This window comes from Pezoporus occidentalis, unplaced genomic scaffold, assembly GCF_034315485.1.
Source record: "Pezoporus occidentalis ecotype Australia unplaced genomic scaffold, CSIRO_AGI_Poc_V1 ctg183, whole genome shotgun sequence".
NCBI lineage: Eukaryota > Metazoa > Chordata > Aves > Psittaciformes > Psittacidae > Pezoporus > Pezoporus occidentalis.
Genome location: NW_026913673.1, coordinates 1,266,949 through 1,282,324, shown reverse-complemented (window position 1 = coordinate 1,282,324; position 15,376 = coordinate 1,266,949). Strand labels below are relative to the sequence as shown.

The 15,376-nt window shown below is 54.1% G+C and overlaps 1 protein-coding gene across 1 annotated transcript; it reads left to right on the top strand.

The window, feature by feature from the left end:
* The first annotated feature begins 5,070 nt into the window (after nucleotides 1-5,070).
* MRPS23 (mitochondrial ribosomal protein S23) lies at nucleotides 5,071-7,630 on the top strand. Its single transcript, XM_062615720.1, has 5 exons — nucleotides 5,071-5,223; nucleotides 5,307-5,474; nucleotides 5,921-5,998; nucleotides 6,103-6,226; nucleotides 7,188-7,630. The coding sequence occupies exons 1-5, from the start codon at nucleotides 5,180-5,182 to the stop codon at nucleotides 7,338-7,340; spliced, it is 567 nt and encodes a 188-aa protein (XP_062471704.1). The 5' UTR covers nucleotides 5,071-5,179; the 3' UTR covers nucleotides 7,341-7,630.
* Nucleotides 7,631-15,376: the final 7,746 nt, after the last annotated feature.

Here is a 15,376-nt window from a genome sequence, read left to right as displayed (position 1 = left end):
CCTTGAAGTTACAGACGCTTTGTGCCGGTGGGGCAGCACCAAGGGCTGGACTTGGCACCGGTGTCACCCTCGCTGCCGAAGCCGGACCCATCCCATCGGGAGCATCCTGCTGGTGGTGATCCCGGCTGCCGGGCAGGGCTCCCCATGGCCCCAGGGGTGCCCCTGCCGTAGGTAAGATGCAGAGCCCAAGCTGAGGCCGCTGGTGTTTGGGCACGGAGGGTTTGCACAAGGGCTTGTGAGCGCCACTGGCTTTGGGGCTGGCCCGGTGGCAGGAGCATCCTTCCCTGCGCCCATCCCAGGCTGGTTCCACTGTGGGGCTGGCAGGCGGTGCCTGAATCACTGCAGCTTTCGGGGATGCTGTCAGGCTAAAAATAATGATGTAAACAAATTCCTTCCCTGTGTAAGTCATGAGTGACGAGCGCGAAGGCAGGAATCGCTCCCGCCAGCACATTTTCTTCTCCTTTATCGGCAGACTCTGTTGACTGCTGAAGGCAGGAGGTGGCTCTAGACGTGCCTGTTTCGCTTGCTGGCTCCTGCAAAGCAGCACAACTGTTGTGAGACGGGAGCTGCGAAGGCGGCAGACGCAGGCACCCAGCCCTCCAACACACATGAAACTGTTTTCCCTGCCTCTCCGCGGGGTTTGGTAACAAAAGTCCACATTGCAGGCGCCGGCTCCCAACAGGCTCCTTTTAACCCCCCCCGCAGCCCGCACGCCTTTGAAGTGGGCGCCAAGATTCCATTCCCTGTGAGCGGTGCAGCCGATGCACTGGGAGCAGTGGGGATGCGGGTGCTTCACCCTCTCCCCGGTCCCTGGACCCAAGCCCAGGGTGTGCAGGGTGAGGGCAGGATGCGCTGGGCTGAAGCACCGCAGGATGCCCGCAAGCTTTGGGTTCCCTAAAAGCAAAGCAGCCCAAGTCTCACCGCACTGAGCCCATCCCAGCGTCGGGGCCTGCTCCTTTGCTTTGGAAGGAAGCATTGAGGAGCATCCCTTGAGTCACGGCAGCCTGGCCAGCAGGTTAGAGCCATCCCAAGGCACGCTGGCCTTGCCTTGACATGTGCAGGCTCCAGTGCTGGAGCTGCACCGTGCAGGGCAAAAGATGGGTGTCTGGAGGGGCATGTCCCTGCCTGGCTCTGTCTGCAAGGGGCTGAGTGTGAAGCTGGAGACAGGAGGTTCTTGAGCCCCTGGGTGGGACTTTATTCCCAGCCTGACACTGATGGATGGAGAGGAGGGGCTCCTGCCCTCCCCTCCGCCACCTCCGGGGTCTATAGGAGGCTGCTGTTGCTCCCTCCCGATCCAAAGCAGCTTTTCTGCATATTTGGAAGAAAATCAAGCTTGGAACCGGCTCCGTTTGTCCGTGTTCCAGCGCCTCTCAGCTACGGAGGGCTTAACTCCCAGCGCAGTTTCCATCCAGGCAGGAAGCACCAACAGGCGGGAGCCCAGGCTCTGCTGGGAAGGGAATTCCACTTCTCCCAGACGAGGAGGTTGTTGTGCGGGCAGGGAAGTGCCCGTATCCCAGTGATTCCAGCATCCCTGGGTGAGTCCAGCGCTGCCGAGCCCATGGGGTTTGCTGTGCTCCCCATCCTGGGTGCAGGATGGGTGCTGTGGCTGCGGAGGATGGCGGTGAGCTCTGGCGCTGGGCAGAGCCGCGTTTCACATCACGTCACAGGTCAGTGGTGCTGGGCCCAAACCCTGGCTGTAACCGCAGTGAGTGCCTGGTGCTGAATCCTCTCCTGGGTCTGGAGTCAGTGGATGCGTTGTAGCTTTGGGACCCTGCTGCAGTTTGGCGATAGAGAGGAGCCCCGAGCCTGCCTCTGCCCTTGCTTGGAGCTGAGCACATCCCCAGTGTGCATCCTCTGCTCCCTGCGGTGGTACCCAGGACCTGGAGCCTAGGGAGAGGAAGGGCAGTTTGGGGATCTGGAGTGTGGGGACGTGGTGGGTGCAGACCCCGTGGTTGAGCTCCATCTACCATGCCAGAAAAGGTTTTGTGTCCGTAGATCCATAGGTTGGGGTTGGAAGGAACCTTAAAGCTCATCCTAATCCCCTGCCACGGGCAGAGATGCCTTTCACTAGAGCAGGGTGCTCCAAGCCTCATCCAACCCAGCCTTGCAGTGAGTGGGTCAGCACCAACCCATGCACCTCACAGGGGCTCGGGGATGTCTTTGCTAACACCCTCTAACAACTCACCCACCCTCCGGTCCCCAAGGCAAAGCCTCTCTGAATGGTGTCACTCCATTTGTAGCTGGTGCAAAGCATCGGGGAGGCACAAAGCATCATTTGAATGGAGGGTGAAGAGGGATTGGTTTTGTGTCCTTTAAGCAGGAAATAATCAGGTCTAACGAGTAGAAAGGCCACTAAAACCGGCTGGGAAGCCAAAATGCATTTCTGACATGAAGGTGGTCAATCCTCGGTGACGTTTGTATCACTCCTATACAAAAGGGGTTCAACAAAGCAGAGAACTGGATGGTGTTTGTGAGTGTCGCTGGTTTAGAGTTTATTTCCAGATGTGATTCTTTTCTTACAGATGTTTCATAGTAATTCATACAAATAAAGCCCCGTTGTACTCTGAAACACTCGCCTGTGTTTTGCTTTTCTGCTCCCATTTCTTTACAGGGGGAAAAGAAGGAAGTTGGGATGGGGAGGGAGATGCCAGCTCTAGCCCAGCTCTAGCTCTGCCCCTCGTGGCTGCAGGTGCCCTGGCTCGTGTCCTCCTGCTCCTGATGGTGCTGAGCTCGCGTCCAATGATTATCTGGAGGAAGCGAGTGCTGCGGGATACCCAGCACTGGTGAGCTCCTCTCTCCATCCAGGAGCAATTCCAGCTTCCACCTGATTCAGGAGCAGGTCCTGTAGTGGGAGAGAGCAAGAAGAGCACCAGGAGCTCATGGAGAGCCCAGGATTCAGGTAAAGCCCTGGTGCAACAGAGGATGCTCTGGGCATCCCTTTCCTTCCTGTATCACCTCCACTGTCCCCATGCTGGAGTTTCAGCCGGGGTCTGATGCTGGGATCAGAGGCTGGAATGAGGAATCCATCCTGACACCCACAAGTCCCTGTGGAAGCTCCCAGCTTGCCCATGGCCAGCAATGCATGTGGGAAGAGCGGAAAGGGAAAACCACTGCGGCTTCCATTCCGAATGTATGGAGCCCCTCGGGGCTGTGTAAGTTTGCTGTAAGCTGTGTCATCAGCTCTTGCACAAGCCAAGGGGCAACCCAGGTCCTTCAGTGACTCCTGGTGGGATGAAGCACGTTGTTATAATGAATTAGCTCTGCAATAGGTGTTATTCATCCCCAGCCCTGTGCCGTGAGGATGGAGAGCGTGGAGCTGGATGGAATTGCTCCTGGAGGGGCTGGTCCCAGCATCGCTCCCATGGGGAATTGCCTGCTCCGTGCTGGGCTGGGCTTCTCCTTCCTTTCACATTCCTTGGAACAGGCTGGAGGGGGGAAACTGGTGAGCAACTACTTGGAAGCTCAAAAGCAGCACAAGGACGCAGGGATGAGGGTGTCTGTGCTGGGTGTGAGGGAAGGGCAGGTATCCCTCAAACCTCACCTATAGGGGCTGGCCTGTGTGTCCCCAGCCAGCACCCAAACCCTCCATCTCAAACCCTTCATTATGGGGACTTTCAGCCTGTCTGGGCTGTGCTGTCATTGACAAATACCCACCTGGGCAGCCTTAGCAACAAGGCAGCATCTTCCCAGAGGGGCAAGAGCCATGGGGAACGCTCCACTCTTCCATCTCCTCGTGCCATGTGCTGGCACTGACAGGGCTGAGGTGCTTGTGGAACATCCCCCCCACTCACAGGGATGAGGCCGGAGCCTCTTCCCCTGCACAAGCTGTCCAGGAGCAGCCTAGAGCTCCCCATCCTCACGTGTGGCTTGGAAACCTTCCCTGCGGAGGAAGATGCAGGGAAAAGCCAAGGCGTTCCTGCCTTAAATGCCAAAAGCCCCGGGCTGCTGGAGGAGCCCTGGATGCTGCTGCCGTCCTGCCAGGGCTTTTCCAAAGAGCTGGAAGGACCGAGGCCTTTGAGCAGCTCGGATGCAGCCCTGGAGCGGTCCCAGCAGTGCCTTTTGAATGATGCTCTATGGGGAAAGGCTCTTTCGAGCCCACGTATTAAGAAGCCCAGGGCTGAAGCCCGGAGGTGGGATGAGAGTGAACGCTGGGGGTGCTCGCGCTGGCACCGAGGAGCTGCGGTGGAAATGTACTGCCCCCTTCCTTCCCTTCCCTTCCCGAGGCCAGGAGACGGGAGCAGGGATGCGCTGCTTTCCCTGCTCAGCTCATTCCTAAGGAAAGAGCTGCACCTAGTGACCAGGCACCGCTCGCTGCCGCGCATCCTCCCGTCGGGATGGGGGAAAGCGGCTCACAGGGAGCCGGGATGGAGCTGCCTATAGACCAAGGTGGAGAGCACAGGATGGGCTCTGTGCTGGCCACCTCCTGCGCCATGATCGGGGCAGGATCAGGCCATGAACTCCTCAGATAGGGCTTGTACGAACCATGGTGGCAAATCACATAGGGATGAGACCCAGCACCAAAAGGTGGCCAGGGCAGGGGTTTGGAAACAAATGATGTTCAGGTCCTTTCCAACCCAAACCATGCCATGGTTCCATGGCCCTGCTGCCGGTGATGGTTTGTAGCCGAATGTCACCACTGGTACCCAAGCTGCAACGGGGACATAATGGTGCTTGTGGGACAGCAGATGTAAAGCGGAGAGGATGAGCTCCAGCTTTCGGGAACACCGTTCCTGCCTATGCAGAGAAACCACATCCCTGAGGCAGCAGCACCCCATGTGTCCCCGGTCAGCGTGGGTGCCACCGGCTCCCCCTTCCCTTGGCCCCGCGTCCTGGCCCTGGGGTCCCTGCAGCGGCTCCTCCAGAGACCATGTCCCAGAGCCCTATGGAAGCGATTCCCACCCCGTATCCCCCAGCCCCCCCGGGATCCACGCGCTCCCGTTAGCGCAGCGAGCGGCGGCGCTGGCCCTTTAAATAGAGCGGAGAGGCGGAGGGGGGGGGGCACAATCCGGCTGAGCCCGCGCTCGGCCATCGGCTGCCGCTGCCTGGGGGCCGCCGCCTTCCACCGCCGCGCTTCGGCTATCGGCTGCGTGCCCTGGCGGCGGCCGGCGCGTTTCCACTTCCGGGTGTGAGGCCGGGCCGTTGCTAGGGCGGCCGCGTTGCTAAGGGAGGCCTGGCCGGCATGGCGGGGAACCGCCTGCACAAGACCGGGAGCGTGTTCAGCCGGTGCGGGGGGCTTCGGGAGGGGAGGGGGGTGTGTGCAAGGGCCGGGTGTGTGCGGGCGGCCCCTGAGCTCCTGTGCCCCGCAGGACGCGGAACCTGCTCCGCATGGGCGTGGTGGAGAAGCCGCTGTGGTTCGATGTGTACTGCGCCTTCCCCCCGCCGAGGGAGCCGCTCTTCAGGGTGCCGCGGCCGCGCTACGGCAAGGTGAAGGATGTCGTCCGGCCCGTCTTGTACCCCGAGGATGAAGTGCGAGCGTGAGTCACCCGCTTCTCCCCCCGCCCAGGTGGTGCCGGAGCCCCGCCGGGCCGCGGAGGCCTCGCTCTGCCCCATGGCCGGTGCGAGCAGCGTGCCTTTGTGCTACCCACAGGCACAGGGCGCCCGGAGGAGCTGGGGCTGCCCCATCCCTGGCAGTGCTCAAGGCCAGGTTGGACACAGGGGCTTGGAGCAAGCTGCTCCAGTGGAAGGGGTCCCTGCCCGTGGCAGGGGTTGGAGCCATTGGAGCCAACCCAACCCATTGTAGGGCTATTAAAGCGATTAAGAATGGTGGGAGAAGCATCTCTGCATAATATAATAGCTAATAGGGAAAGGAGAATAGGTGAATACTCCTCCTTACAGCCTTGCCGAATTAGCACTGTTCTTTACTCCAAAGCATCACTTTTAAATGAGTCACAAAACTAAACCATTGTTTTTTCTCAACCAGGAGATTTTACAGAGTTTATGGCAGTGGCCCAAGGCCTTTCGACCTGTCGCAATCACACTACAAATCTACTTGCCAGAGGTAAAGCTTAGGGATGAATGAACTGGAAGCATCTCCTTTCCACACCCCCCCAAGTGAGTGAATCACAATGGTATTGAGAGTAAAAATACAATCCTGACGTGTAGGTTTGTGGAGAAATACAATGAACTGAAGCAAGAAGGGAAAATTGAAGAGGAAAAATTGTTTGAAGAAACAGGAAAAGCCCTTTTAGCCAGTGGGATACTGCTACAGAGAAGAGAGACAGAGAAAGTAAGTCTGAAATAGTCATTATGTTTATTATTATTCGTTATATATTGGCCAGTGGATCAGAAAACTTCATTTCCAGGCCCTTAATGTTGAGTTGGTGTGAATGGAGCTCGCAGCCACACAGGCCTGATGGTTGGGATGGTCGTGGTCTTCAGTCTTGATCCCAAAGTGGAATTTCTTGCCTAAATCTTGCAGTTTGGGTGGTTGTGGTTTGTGTTTTGGGGGATTTGGGGGTTTATTTTCTTTAAAGGTATCGAAGGAGAAGAAAATAACTGTCCAGAATTGCTTTCCAAAGTGTTCTGCTGCTGCTGCTTTCTGTTTTCTTGGGTGTACAAGAGAGGAGCCGGCTCCTGGGCACATGGAGTCTTGTTCTTCCTTCCTTCAGGCAGGTGTTGGGTAACCCTCAACATACCACAGGGTAAAAGAACAACCTGAAGAAGCTTCTAGAACAGCCCAGGAGGCAGAGCAGAGCATGGCTGCTCTGTGATGGGTAGAAGTTCACCTTGTTACAACTGATTGCCATTTCTTCAGAGAATGCTGTGCTGGTAGTTGAGTAGCCTGAAAAAGAGCTTAAAACTGTTCAAAATTGAACTGTTAACATTAAAAGTTCATTTATTATTCTCCCTCATCGACAGTGATCTCTGGGCCAAGTCTCTGTACTGGTTTCCCCAATAAAAGAGGCTGAAAGGACAGAAATTGGGTCTGGTTAAAGTGCACTGGCTTCAGAGCAGGTGGAAAGGGAATCACTGCCTTTAGTTCATCTTTTTAGCTTGAGGTCAGCAGTCTGACTTAATATTTCTTGCCCTGGTGACACCGTGACACTGCTCTATCCCTCCACAACAATCTAGGCTTGAATTAGAGCGCTTTTCATCAGCTTTTTTGGGCTGGGCTGTTACCATTCATTTCTCTCCACAGCCACGCTTCGACAGAAGCATTGTGCGACTGTTTCTCTCTTCACCTGTAGGTAGCACACCAGGATCATCAGGATGCTGAAACCCGGGATTCTGTGTTAAACCTGCGTCTCCAAACTGTGTTGGAAGAGATGCAGGAGAAGAAGGATCAGGAGGGGCAGACAGCAGAGCCAGCAGAAAAGCAGAAGGAGAACCCCTTACCCTAAGGGCTGTGCTGTTGTCCTGTGCTGCTCAGCTGCAGGACGTGCCCTGGAGCCAGCATTCTGCCTCCACAACCCAGTGGCTGTGGGATGAGGGGAATATGCCTCAGTTGTGCAGCTCTAGTGCCTTCCCTGACTCTGTATGTGGCACACCCTACATGTTTTTCCATCTCCCCATTTATGAGATCTGGAGCTAATAATTATTTTGGGGGGTTAAAGACTAGTCTGTCCAATTGTGAGCTGGAAAACATGAGTATAAATATGGAAAATTAAACAATTTTCTGTAAAGATTGGAAGTTCTGCCTCTTCAAGTGTCTTATTTGCAGTAGTAAAGATGTTTTTTAACTTCTTGCACTTGGTGGGCCAGGCCTAGTGCCAGCCCTGCTGTTGAAGTGGAGGGTACCATTGGCCTGATGCTCTATAGCAGCTGCCTCAAGTGTCCTCTTTTTATAGCTCTTTATGGAGGAGAGTTAATATAAATGTTGTGATAAGATCTTCCTTGTCCATCACCTGCTTAAATTCAGCGTAGGATAAAGTGCAACAATACCAGGTAATTTGGAGCTTTGCAGCTTTATAATGATTTAAGGTCACCTCCACAGTGTTACAGGTGCTGTGGAGGAAGCTGAGCGCTGCTGCAAGGCAATCACAGAAACCTTGGCACAGAACACTGTAAGGAAACAATCCTGCAGGGATTCAGAGCTGATTGGATCTTCCCATACCGGGGAGATCCAGAGCCTTGCTTCTTGTTAAGGACTTTTGGGCTATATGAAACCCATTTACTGCTTGTGGCTTTCTCTCCTTTGTGTGTTTTCCTTTTTTAAAAGTCCAAACTGCCATCACCACCAAAACCCAACAGGTAGAGTGATGTCAGATCCCTTCTTCACCTCTTTGTCTGGCTCTCTCCTATGATGGAAATGGGGCTTTTTCCTTTTTGGTTTCGTGCCTTCCTTCCGGACACAATTTGGTGACACTGATACTGCTGCCATGCTAGGCAAGAAAACTGTTACCCCAAAAGGATTTTACAGAATATATATTATACAAGAAGGATTTCTGGTTTATTTTATATTAATAAATATATATCTATGAAAGGAGGGTTTAAAAATGCCTGTGGTTTGATTCTGTGTGGCTTCATTTGCTTCCCGGTAGCAATGTAACTACAGCAGAATTCCTCGGTTATCCTTGGAAGGTCAAACTTTATTCCTAGGTCTGTAACTTGAGCAGGGAGCAGGATTTCATGCCAAAGAGCAGCAAGTCCTTTCCCTCTCCCAGCACCATGGGGCTGCCAGCTCAGGAGGATGCCCAAGTGGGTTCTTCCATGTGGAGCTCATAGGGAAGAGCTTCTGCCTAAGAACTCATCTCAGTCTCCCCTCTGGCAGGTTAAAGCCATTCCCCTTGGCCTGTCCCTACATCCCTTGTCCCAAGCCCCTCTCCAGGTTTCCTGCAGCCCCTTTAGGCACTGGAGCTGCTCTAAGGTCTCCCCTTCAGGAGCTGTCTCTTCTCCAGGCTGACCCAGCCCGGTTTGGATGCTCAGATTTGAATGTAAACAGGTAACAAAGAAGCATTTAAAATAGGATCTGCCCTGAAATGGCCCCGGGAAGGAGCCATGTGCTGCGGGTGAGCCATAATGAGCCCTTTGCTCACCTGCAGCCAGCCTCAGGTGGGGTTTCCAGCGCTCAGGAGCAGACCAAGACCCTCCTCAGTAAATCACCAGCAGCTGTGATGTGATTGCCATCACCTGGACCCAGTTCTCTTTGCTCGGGCAAACAACTGCCGCCAGCCCAAGGGAAAGGACCAACAGCTCCGTGTCTCCTGGGCTGCAGCTCCAAATCTTCACCTTCTCTGGATTTTGAAAGGTAAAAGTTCTCTTTTGAGCACCCTGTTTTGTGTTTCGAACTGTTGGTGATGCTCTTTGCTTGCCAAAGGCTGCAAAGGGAAGTGCTTTAAAGGGAGAAGTGCTGCAGAGCTGAATGTGGTAACCCAAGAGCTTTCTCCCTAGCTTTAGTCACAGCTCGGTGGCCTCCTGTTTGCTGTTGCTTCTCCAAACAATTACTTAAAGAGCTTTTTACCTTATCGTCTGCTATGATTTGCTTCAACCTTGCAGCTTTGCTGAGCTTGATTGTCTCTTCCTCTCGCTTTGTTGCTCTTGCCTCTCTGCTAGCCCAGCCCCAGGGAGCCTGGCAAGGCAAGCTGCGACTGGGAAACCATAAAGAAACCTGGATTTGTGCAGCAGATCTCAGGCAGCTCTTCCCTGTGAGGGTGCTGAGGCGCTGGCACAGGGTGCCCAGAGAAGCTGTGGCTGCCCCATCCCTGGCAGTGCTCAAGGCCAGGTTGGACACAGGGGCTTGGAGCAAGCTGCTCTAGTGGAAGGGGTCCCTGCCCGTGGCAGGGGTTGGAGCTGGAGGAGCTTTAAGGTCCCTTCAACCCAAATCAGGCTGGGATTCTATGAAGTTATTTGTCAGAAGCTGTTGGGGCAGAGCCCTGCAGCTCAGGCAGGTTTTTGGCTGCCTGTGGTGAGAGGGTGCTTCCATCTGTGTGGCTCTGGGAGGAGAAGCAGGGAGAGGTGTTCTGTGCTGCAGGTTGGTTACAGCTGGTGGGTAATGGGGAACCCGCTGGGTAAAGGATGTGAGCCAAAAGAGTTCGTGTTTCGGTGCAATTGGGTGAAAACAGCAATTAAAACCAGAGCTCCGTGGGGTTTTGGTTTGATGGATGTGTCGGCTGGGCTGAGATTGAAATGCCCATCCCCGTGGCTTCAGGGTAACTCAGCTACCTCAGTAAGGGTAAGGAGGGGAAGTTATGGATTATTTATCAGCCCTTATTTCCCCTCCTGCTGCCAGGCAAAGGTCAGTGGCTCTGCAGGAGCAGGGTTTGATGGGGGTGACCCGGCACTGGCCATGCTGTGGGATCCACGATGGGAGCAGCGCTTTGCTCTGCAGGGCAGCCAAGGAGCTGCCTCATTCCCTGGGCAAACCTGCCCTGTCCCACTGTAATGCCTGTTAATGCCTTAGGGCAAAGCTTCTGCTGTCTCTCATCCCACAGCCCTTTTGGAGGGGCTGTGTGACCTTCCTGGGCTGAAGCCGCCCTCCTCCCCGCAGCGCGGGTGGCAGTTCCGCTCCCTGATTGCCAGGCTATTTTAAGGGACAATAAATGCCAAAGGATCAGTTACAAGGTTCCTTGCTCCTTGAGGCACCGGTCGCAGGCAGGCAGTAACACGTCCACGGCTCCCAAAGCCGGGCTGACGGTTTTCCAAGGTCAGTTCCTAAAGCTGGGAGCCTCATCTGTAAATCTCGGGATGAAGAGCATCGCTCCCCATTGAGTCCTATCACAGGGTAGCAAAGTCCAGACTGCAAAGTCTGCTGCTCTTGTGCGCCGGGTTGGCTCACCCAGTGGTGTTAGCAATGAAACCAGCAGAGTGGCTTCCCTGGGAGGGGGACCCCCCCTGCCCTTTTCCATTTGGAATACTGGGGGATCAACACTCAGGGATGCTTCTGACCTGGGCTGTGGCACCTTGTGCAGTGGTGGTGAATGGCTGGAGAGGCAGTGAATGATGCAGGCGTGTTGGGGCAATGAGGGGTTGGGAGGAAGGTTCCAGGGATGCCGTGGTGTCACTCAGACCGGTGCTTTGCCAAAGAGCATCAGGATGCGTCCCACTGGAGGGAACATGTTTGGATTTAATGGGATCAGGTCTGATGTCTGGAGCAGCCAAAAGATTCACCAGCTTTGCTGGAAAACCAGGTGATCCTCCCCTCCCCAGTGCCAGGCTTCACTGAGGCAGGTAATAAAGCCTTTAATGCTTTATTATTATATATAATGTAATGTAATATAATATAAGATAATGTATTAGCCACACTTGGAGTGTGGCTCTGAGTAAGATATGACAATGTTGGCATTGCTGCACTGTAGTTCTGTGATTCACCCCTGCCCACTCTTGCCTGCACACACACACACACACACACACACTTTTGCTCTTCAAATCTCACTACTTTGAGCTTTGGAATGTTCCAGAAACCTGTATCTGTTAGGATCTAAGCTTGGCTTTCTTATGGCTTCATGCTTGCTGCCTTATGCAACATCTGGTAAAAGATACGCTGAGTTCTATTGGAGTAGGGTGGCCTGGGCAGCCCAGGGATGAGGCGCTTGAAGTGGGGCAGCAGCCACCTCTGCATCACCTGAATGGAGAAACCTCTTCTTTGGATAAACTGCTGGCCCTGCTGAAGGAGCAGGGCTTGGTGCTGCTCTCCAGAGGGCATGGCACATGGGTGGCTACTGCTTTGGGATGGGAGGGTTGCAAGATCTCGACAGCATCAATTCCTGCCATCTGCCTGGTTCTGTTATTAAAGCTTTGGGATTGATGCTCCTTGTAGTGTTTTGCTTCTGCAGCACCAGAAATGCCCATGCAATGGTAATCCCCAGCCCAACAGTTCTGGGATGAACAGGACGCAGGGCAACAGCCCTGGGCAGGGCAGGAGGGGTCGGAGCATCCCCATGAGGATGGCAAAGGCTCAGGCTGTTTTGCCAGCACATTTTAAGCAATCCCAGGAGCTGCCCTGCTCCTTGTTCAGTTCCCGTCGGTTGACAAGGGCCAGCAGCAGTTTTGCTTCCCACTTTGGGGCTGGATCACCTGGAAGGGCTGAGCCTCAGAGGGACCCGTCTGTGAGCACAAGCAATGCTGGGTGCTGCAGCAGGTTTTGTTCTAATGAACACATAACAACCACCCGAGGAAGGGCTGACTGTGTCGTGTCCATCCCGCAGCTCGGTCAGGCTGTGATGGGACCACAGCATCCCAGCATCTTCCCACATTTGGGATGTCCCCCAGTGCTTTGCAACCCGGAGCATCAGGGATGCAGGGGAGGGCTCTCCCTGGACCTGGCTCAGCTGTCCTTGGCTCTGTCTGTCTCCCTGTGCCGCTGCTGCCTGTTTGCATATTGCAGGCTCATTCTGATGTGCACTAATGCTATTATCCTCCAGAAATTGAAATCAAGTCTGAACCTATAATGTTTCACTGGGAGGGAATTGGGGTTATATATTCCTGTGTACAGCAGCATTCTATTTCAGTCATAGCATTTAATTATGATTGGTGTGTTAGTGCCCACCAGAGCATAACAAATTGTCATTATGTTATTCTGCTGAGTCTAATTTAATTGGCAAGTTGTCACAAAAGCAATTATCCATCATTTATTTTGTTGCCATAACCACATCTTGGAGAGCACCTGCTGTCTGAAGTGGAAAGGCTCCGCAGTCTCTTGGTCCCACGTTTCTGCCACTTGCCTGACACAAAGACACCATTTCCTCCTCTTATTTAAATACATGTTCCTCATTTCCCAGCGTGGGCTTGTGCCTGAGGCTGGGAATGCCGCAGGGAATGACCTGTTTGAGCATCCTGGGGCTGGTTTGGGTTACGGAGGCTTCTTCCCTCTGGATGCCTCGGAGCCACTGTGGCACCGTGGCTGTGGTCAGAGGGATGTCATGGATTGTGTCTGTTTCCTCGCTTATGGAAACTGAGGATGAAATAAGGAAAGAGGAGTTTGAAGGTGAGGAGTTCTCTGCCTGCAGTAAATAAAGCACTCGGCTTCTTACAAGTCATTTTTGGGCAAAAAGAGAGGGGAGAAAGCCCCCAAATTGCTGATTTTGGTGTCTAAATACACAAAGGTGGGTGGGGGCGTGCGTGGGGATGTTCAGAAGAGAAGGGACACGTGGGCTGCTGCTGGACCCTCTCATATGGGGCTGCTCAGCCCAGACACAGCTGAGATAAAGGACAAACAGCAGATGTTTGAGTCTGTGTTGGCCTTCACCAAAAGGCTCCCACGGCAGCATCATCACTGGCATGGCACGGGATGCAGCACCCGGGTTAACCGGGTACCAAACCCCACCTCTGCTCCCTGGGTCCTAGAGCTGCTCAAACCATCACCAGGCTACAGCGGGTTGAGAGGAGGGATCGGGGCTGCCACAAAGATGAGGCTGCTGCAAAGGGGGATTGGTGGTTTCTTATCATCCATCAGGCAAAGCAACCTCAGGCTTCCTGAGCCCAGCCCCAGCCTGGGGATGTTCTCCTTCCCGAGGTGGTTTCTGCCTCTGGCCCATGAACTGTGCTAGGCTGGGGAGATGGCATCCCCAAATTGGGAGCCTGTGATAAATGAGTGCCTAAATGAAGATCTGGTTTGATGTCTGTATTTCTCTCTGTTGCTCCCTTCTCCACCCTGTCTGGGATCTCTTCCCCTCTGGTATTTCTGATTAGCTGCTAATGAGGAAAGATGATTTTGCAGTTAAAACACAGAGGGTTTTGTTCCTGTTTCTGCTCTTTGTCCCCTTCCATGCTTTGATTTCCCCACCTGCAAACCGAGGCACTGCTTATTTGGGGTGGATGTTGTAAGGCTCCCTTGCAGTGTCCTGAGCGCATCGCTTCGCAAGGCAGAGGGAGAAAGCCTGGGGAGGTTGCAATGCTGATTGGAATAAACTGATTCCTTTTCCCTGCTGCGTGACTCAGGCTGGAATTCCCCAGGCACCCACTCTGGAAAACTACTGGATCCCTGTGTCCTCTGAATCCAGGAGGAGCCCAGACTTGAGGGGCAGAAACAGCCAGGGTCCCCTTCCATCCTCAGAGCCTTATTCCAACGAGTTTTACTCTCCTTTACCTCTTGGTGCCACTTTTGCTTCTCCCACTGATAAAGTCCCAGTCGCAGGAGTGGGAGAAACGGAGCTTTCTCCTCTGCTTCCTTTATCTGGGTTGGTCTCTTCTATTACTTCTGTTCCCCCTTTCCCTGTTGTCCGGGTTGGACATCAAGGAGAGGAGCAACAGAGATGGTGCTTAACTTGGGTGATAGCTCAGAGCAGGCCCTGGGAGCGTGCTGGGCACACAGAGGGGAAAAGACCCTTGGGGCTGCAGCAATGCCCACAGCTACTTGTGCCATGGGTTTGTGGGTGAAGCTCCCCTGGCTGGAGGAGGGACTGGCTGCCAAGGGTGATGAATAACTCATTGTAATGTATTATTTAGCAAATCATAATGAAAAGCAGAGAATAGATGGCAGGGAGCAGAAAAAACGCCTTCCCCAGTTGGCAAGTCCCGGACTGTTCGCAGCCAAGAAGCAGATATTTAAGAGGGCTTGGGAATTTCCATGGCTTCTCCCTGGGATAAATCACCCCTCTGCAGACACGTTTATTGGGTGTCCTGCTGCTGTGTTAGAGCCCGGGGGACAAAATCACTGCAAGAGCTGGAAAGAAGCTGGTGAGCTCCTCGCTTCAGGCTGCTGCGTTGAGTGTAGCCTGCCTTAAAGCTGCATGCAGCTGCTGGCTGGTGTGTGAGGAGGTTTGGTCCCATTCCTGTATTCCCAAGGGTCCATGAGGACTCAAGTCACCCCCAAAGCTTGTGCTGGATGGGTGCCTTTATGGGAGACCAAAGCAGGGAACAAAGTCTGGAGCTTGAGCTTAGGATGGAGTCAGTTTTTCTCCGCACATCCCTGCCTTGCTGGGGCTGGGAAGCCGTGAGCAGACTGGAAGTGAAGCCTGATTGCCTCTTCCCACTGCAACAAACACCTCGAAGTGTGTAAAACCCCTCTTCGACACACTCAGAAGCAGTTTATTGCTCTGTAATCATAGTCAAGTTCCAGCATGCTCTTTGCAGCCTCATGGTGCTGTAAGAGGATGTGCGCGCATCCCTTCCTCTTTACATCCCGGATAAAGGACCCGGTGCTGTCGCACGAGTTGCTGCTGACCACAGCAGCACAGCGAGGGCAGGGCCCCAGCTCCCTGTGCTGTAACCAGGGAGGTGGGAGCTGGTACCCAGGAAGGAAACCATCAAAATCCCCTGGATCCTTCGCGGCTGTTGGGATGGATGCTGTCCCAAACCAGTGTGTTTGTGCTGGGAGCTGGGCAGGCCACGTTCTCCTGCCTGTCTCATCGCACCCATCGCCTCTGAAGCATTCACTGAGCACACGTTTGTGTGTGAGAAACCAGGTTTAATTCCCTCAATGGCTCCCTGAGGTTTTGCCATGTAGTTTCTCAGGTTGCTGGTTTGCTCTCCCCATCCCAGCCTGGTCCAGCTCCGTCCC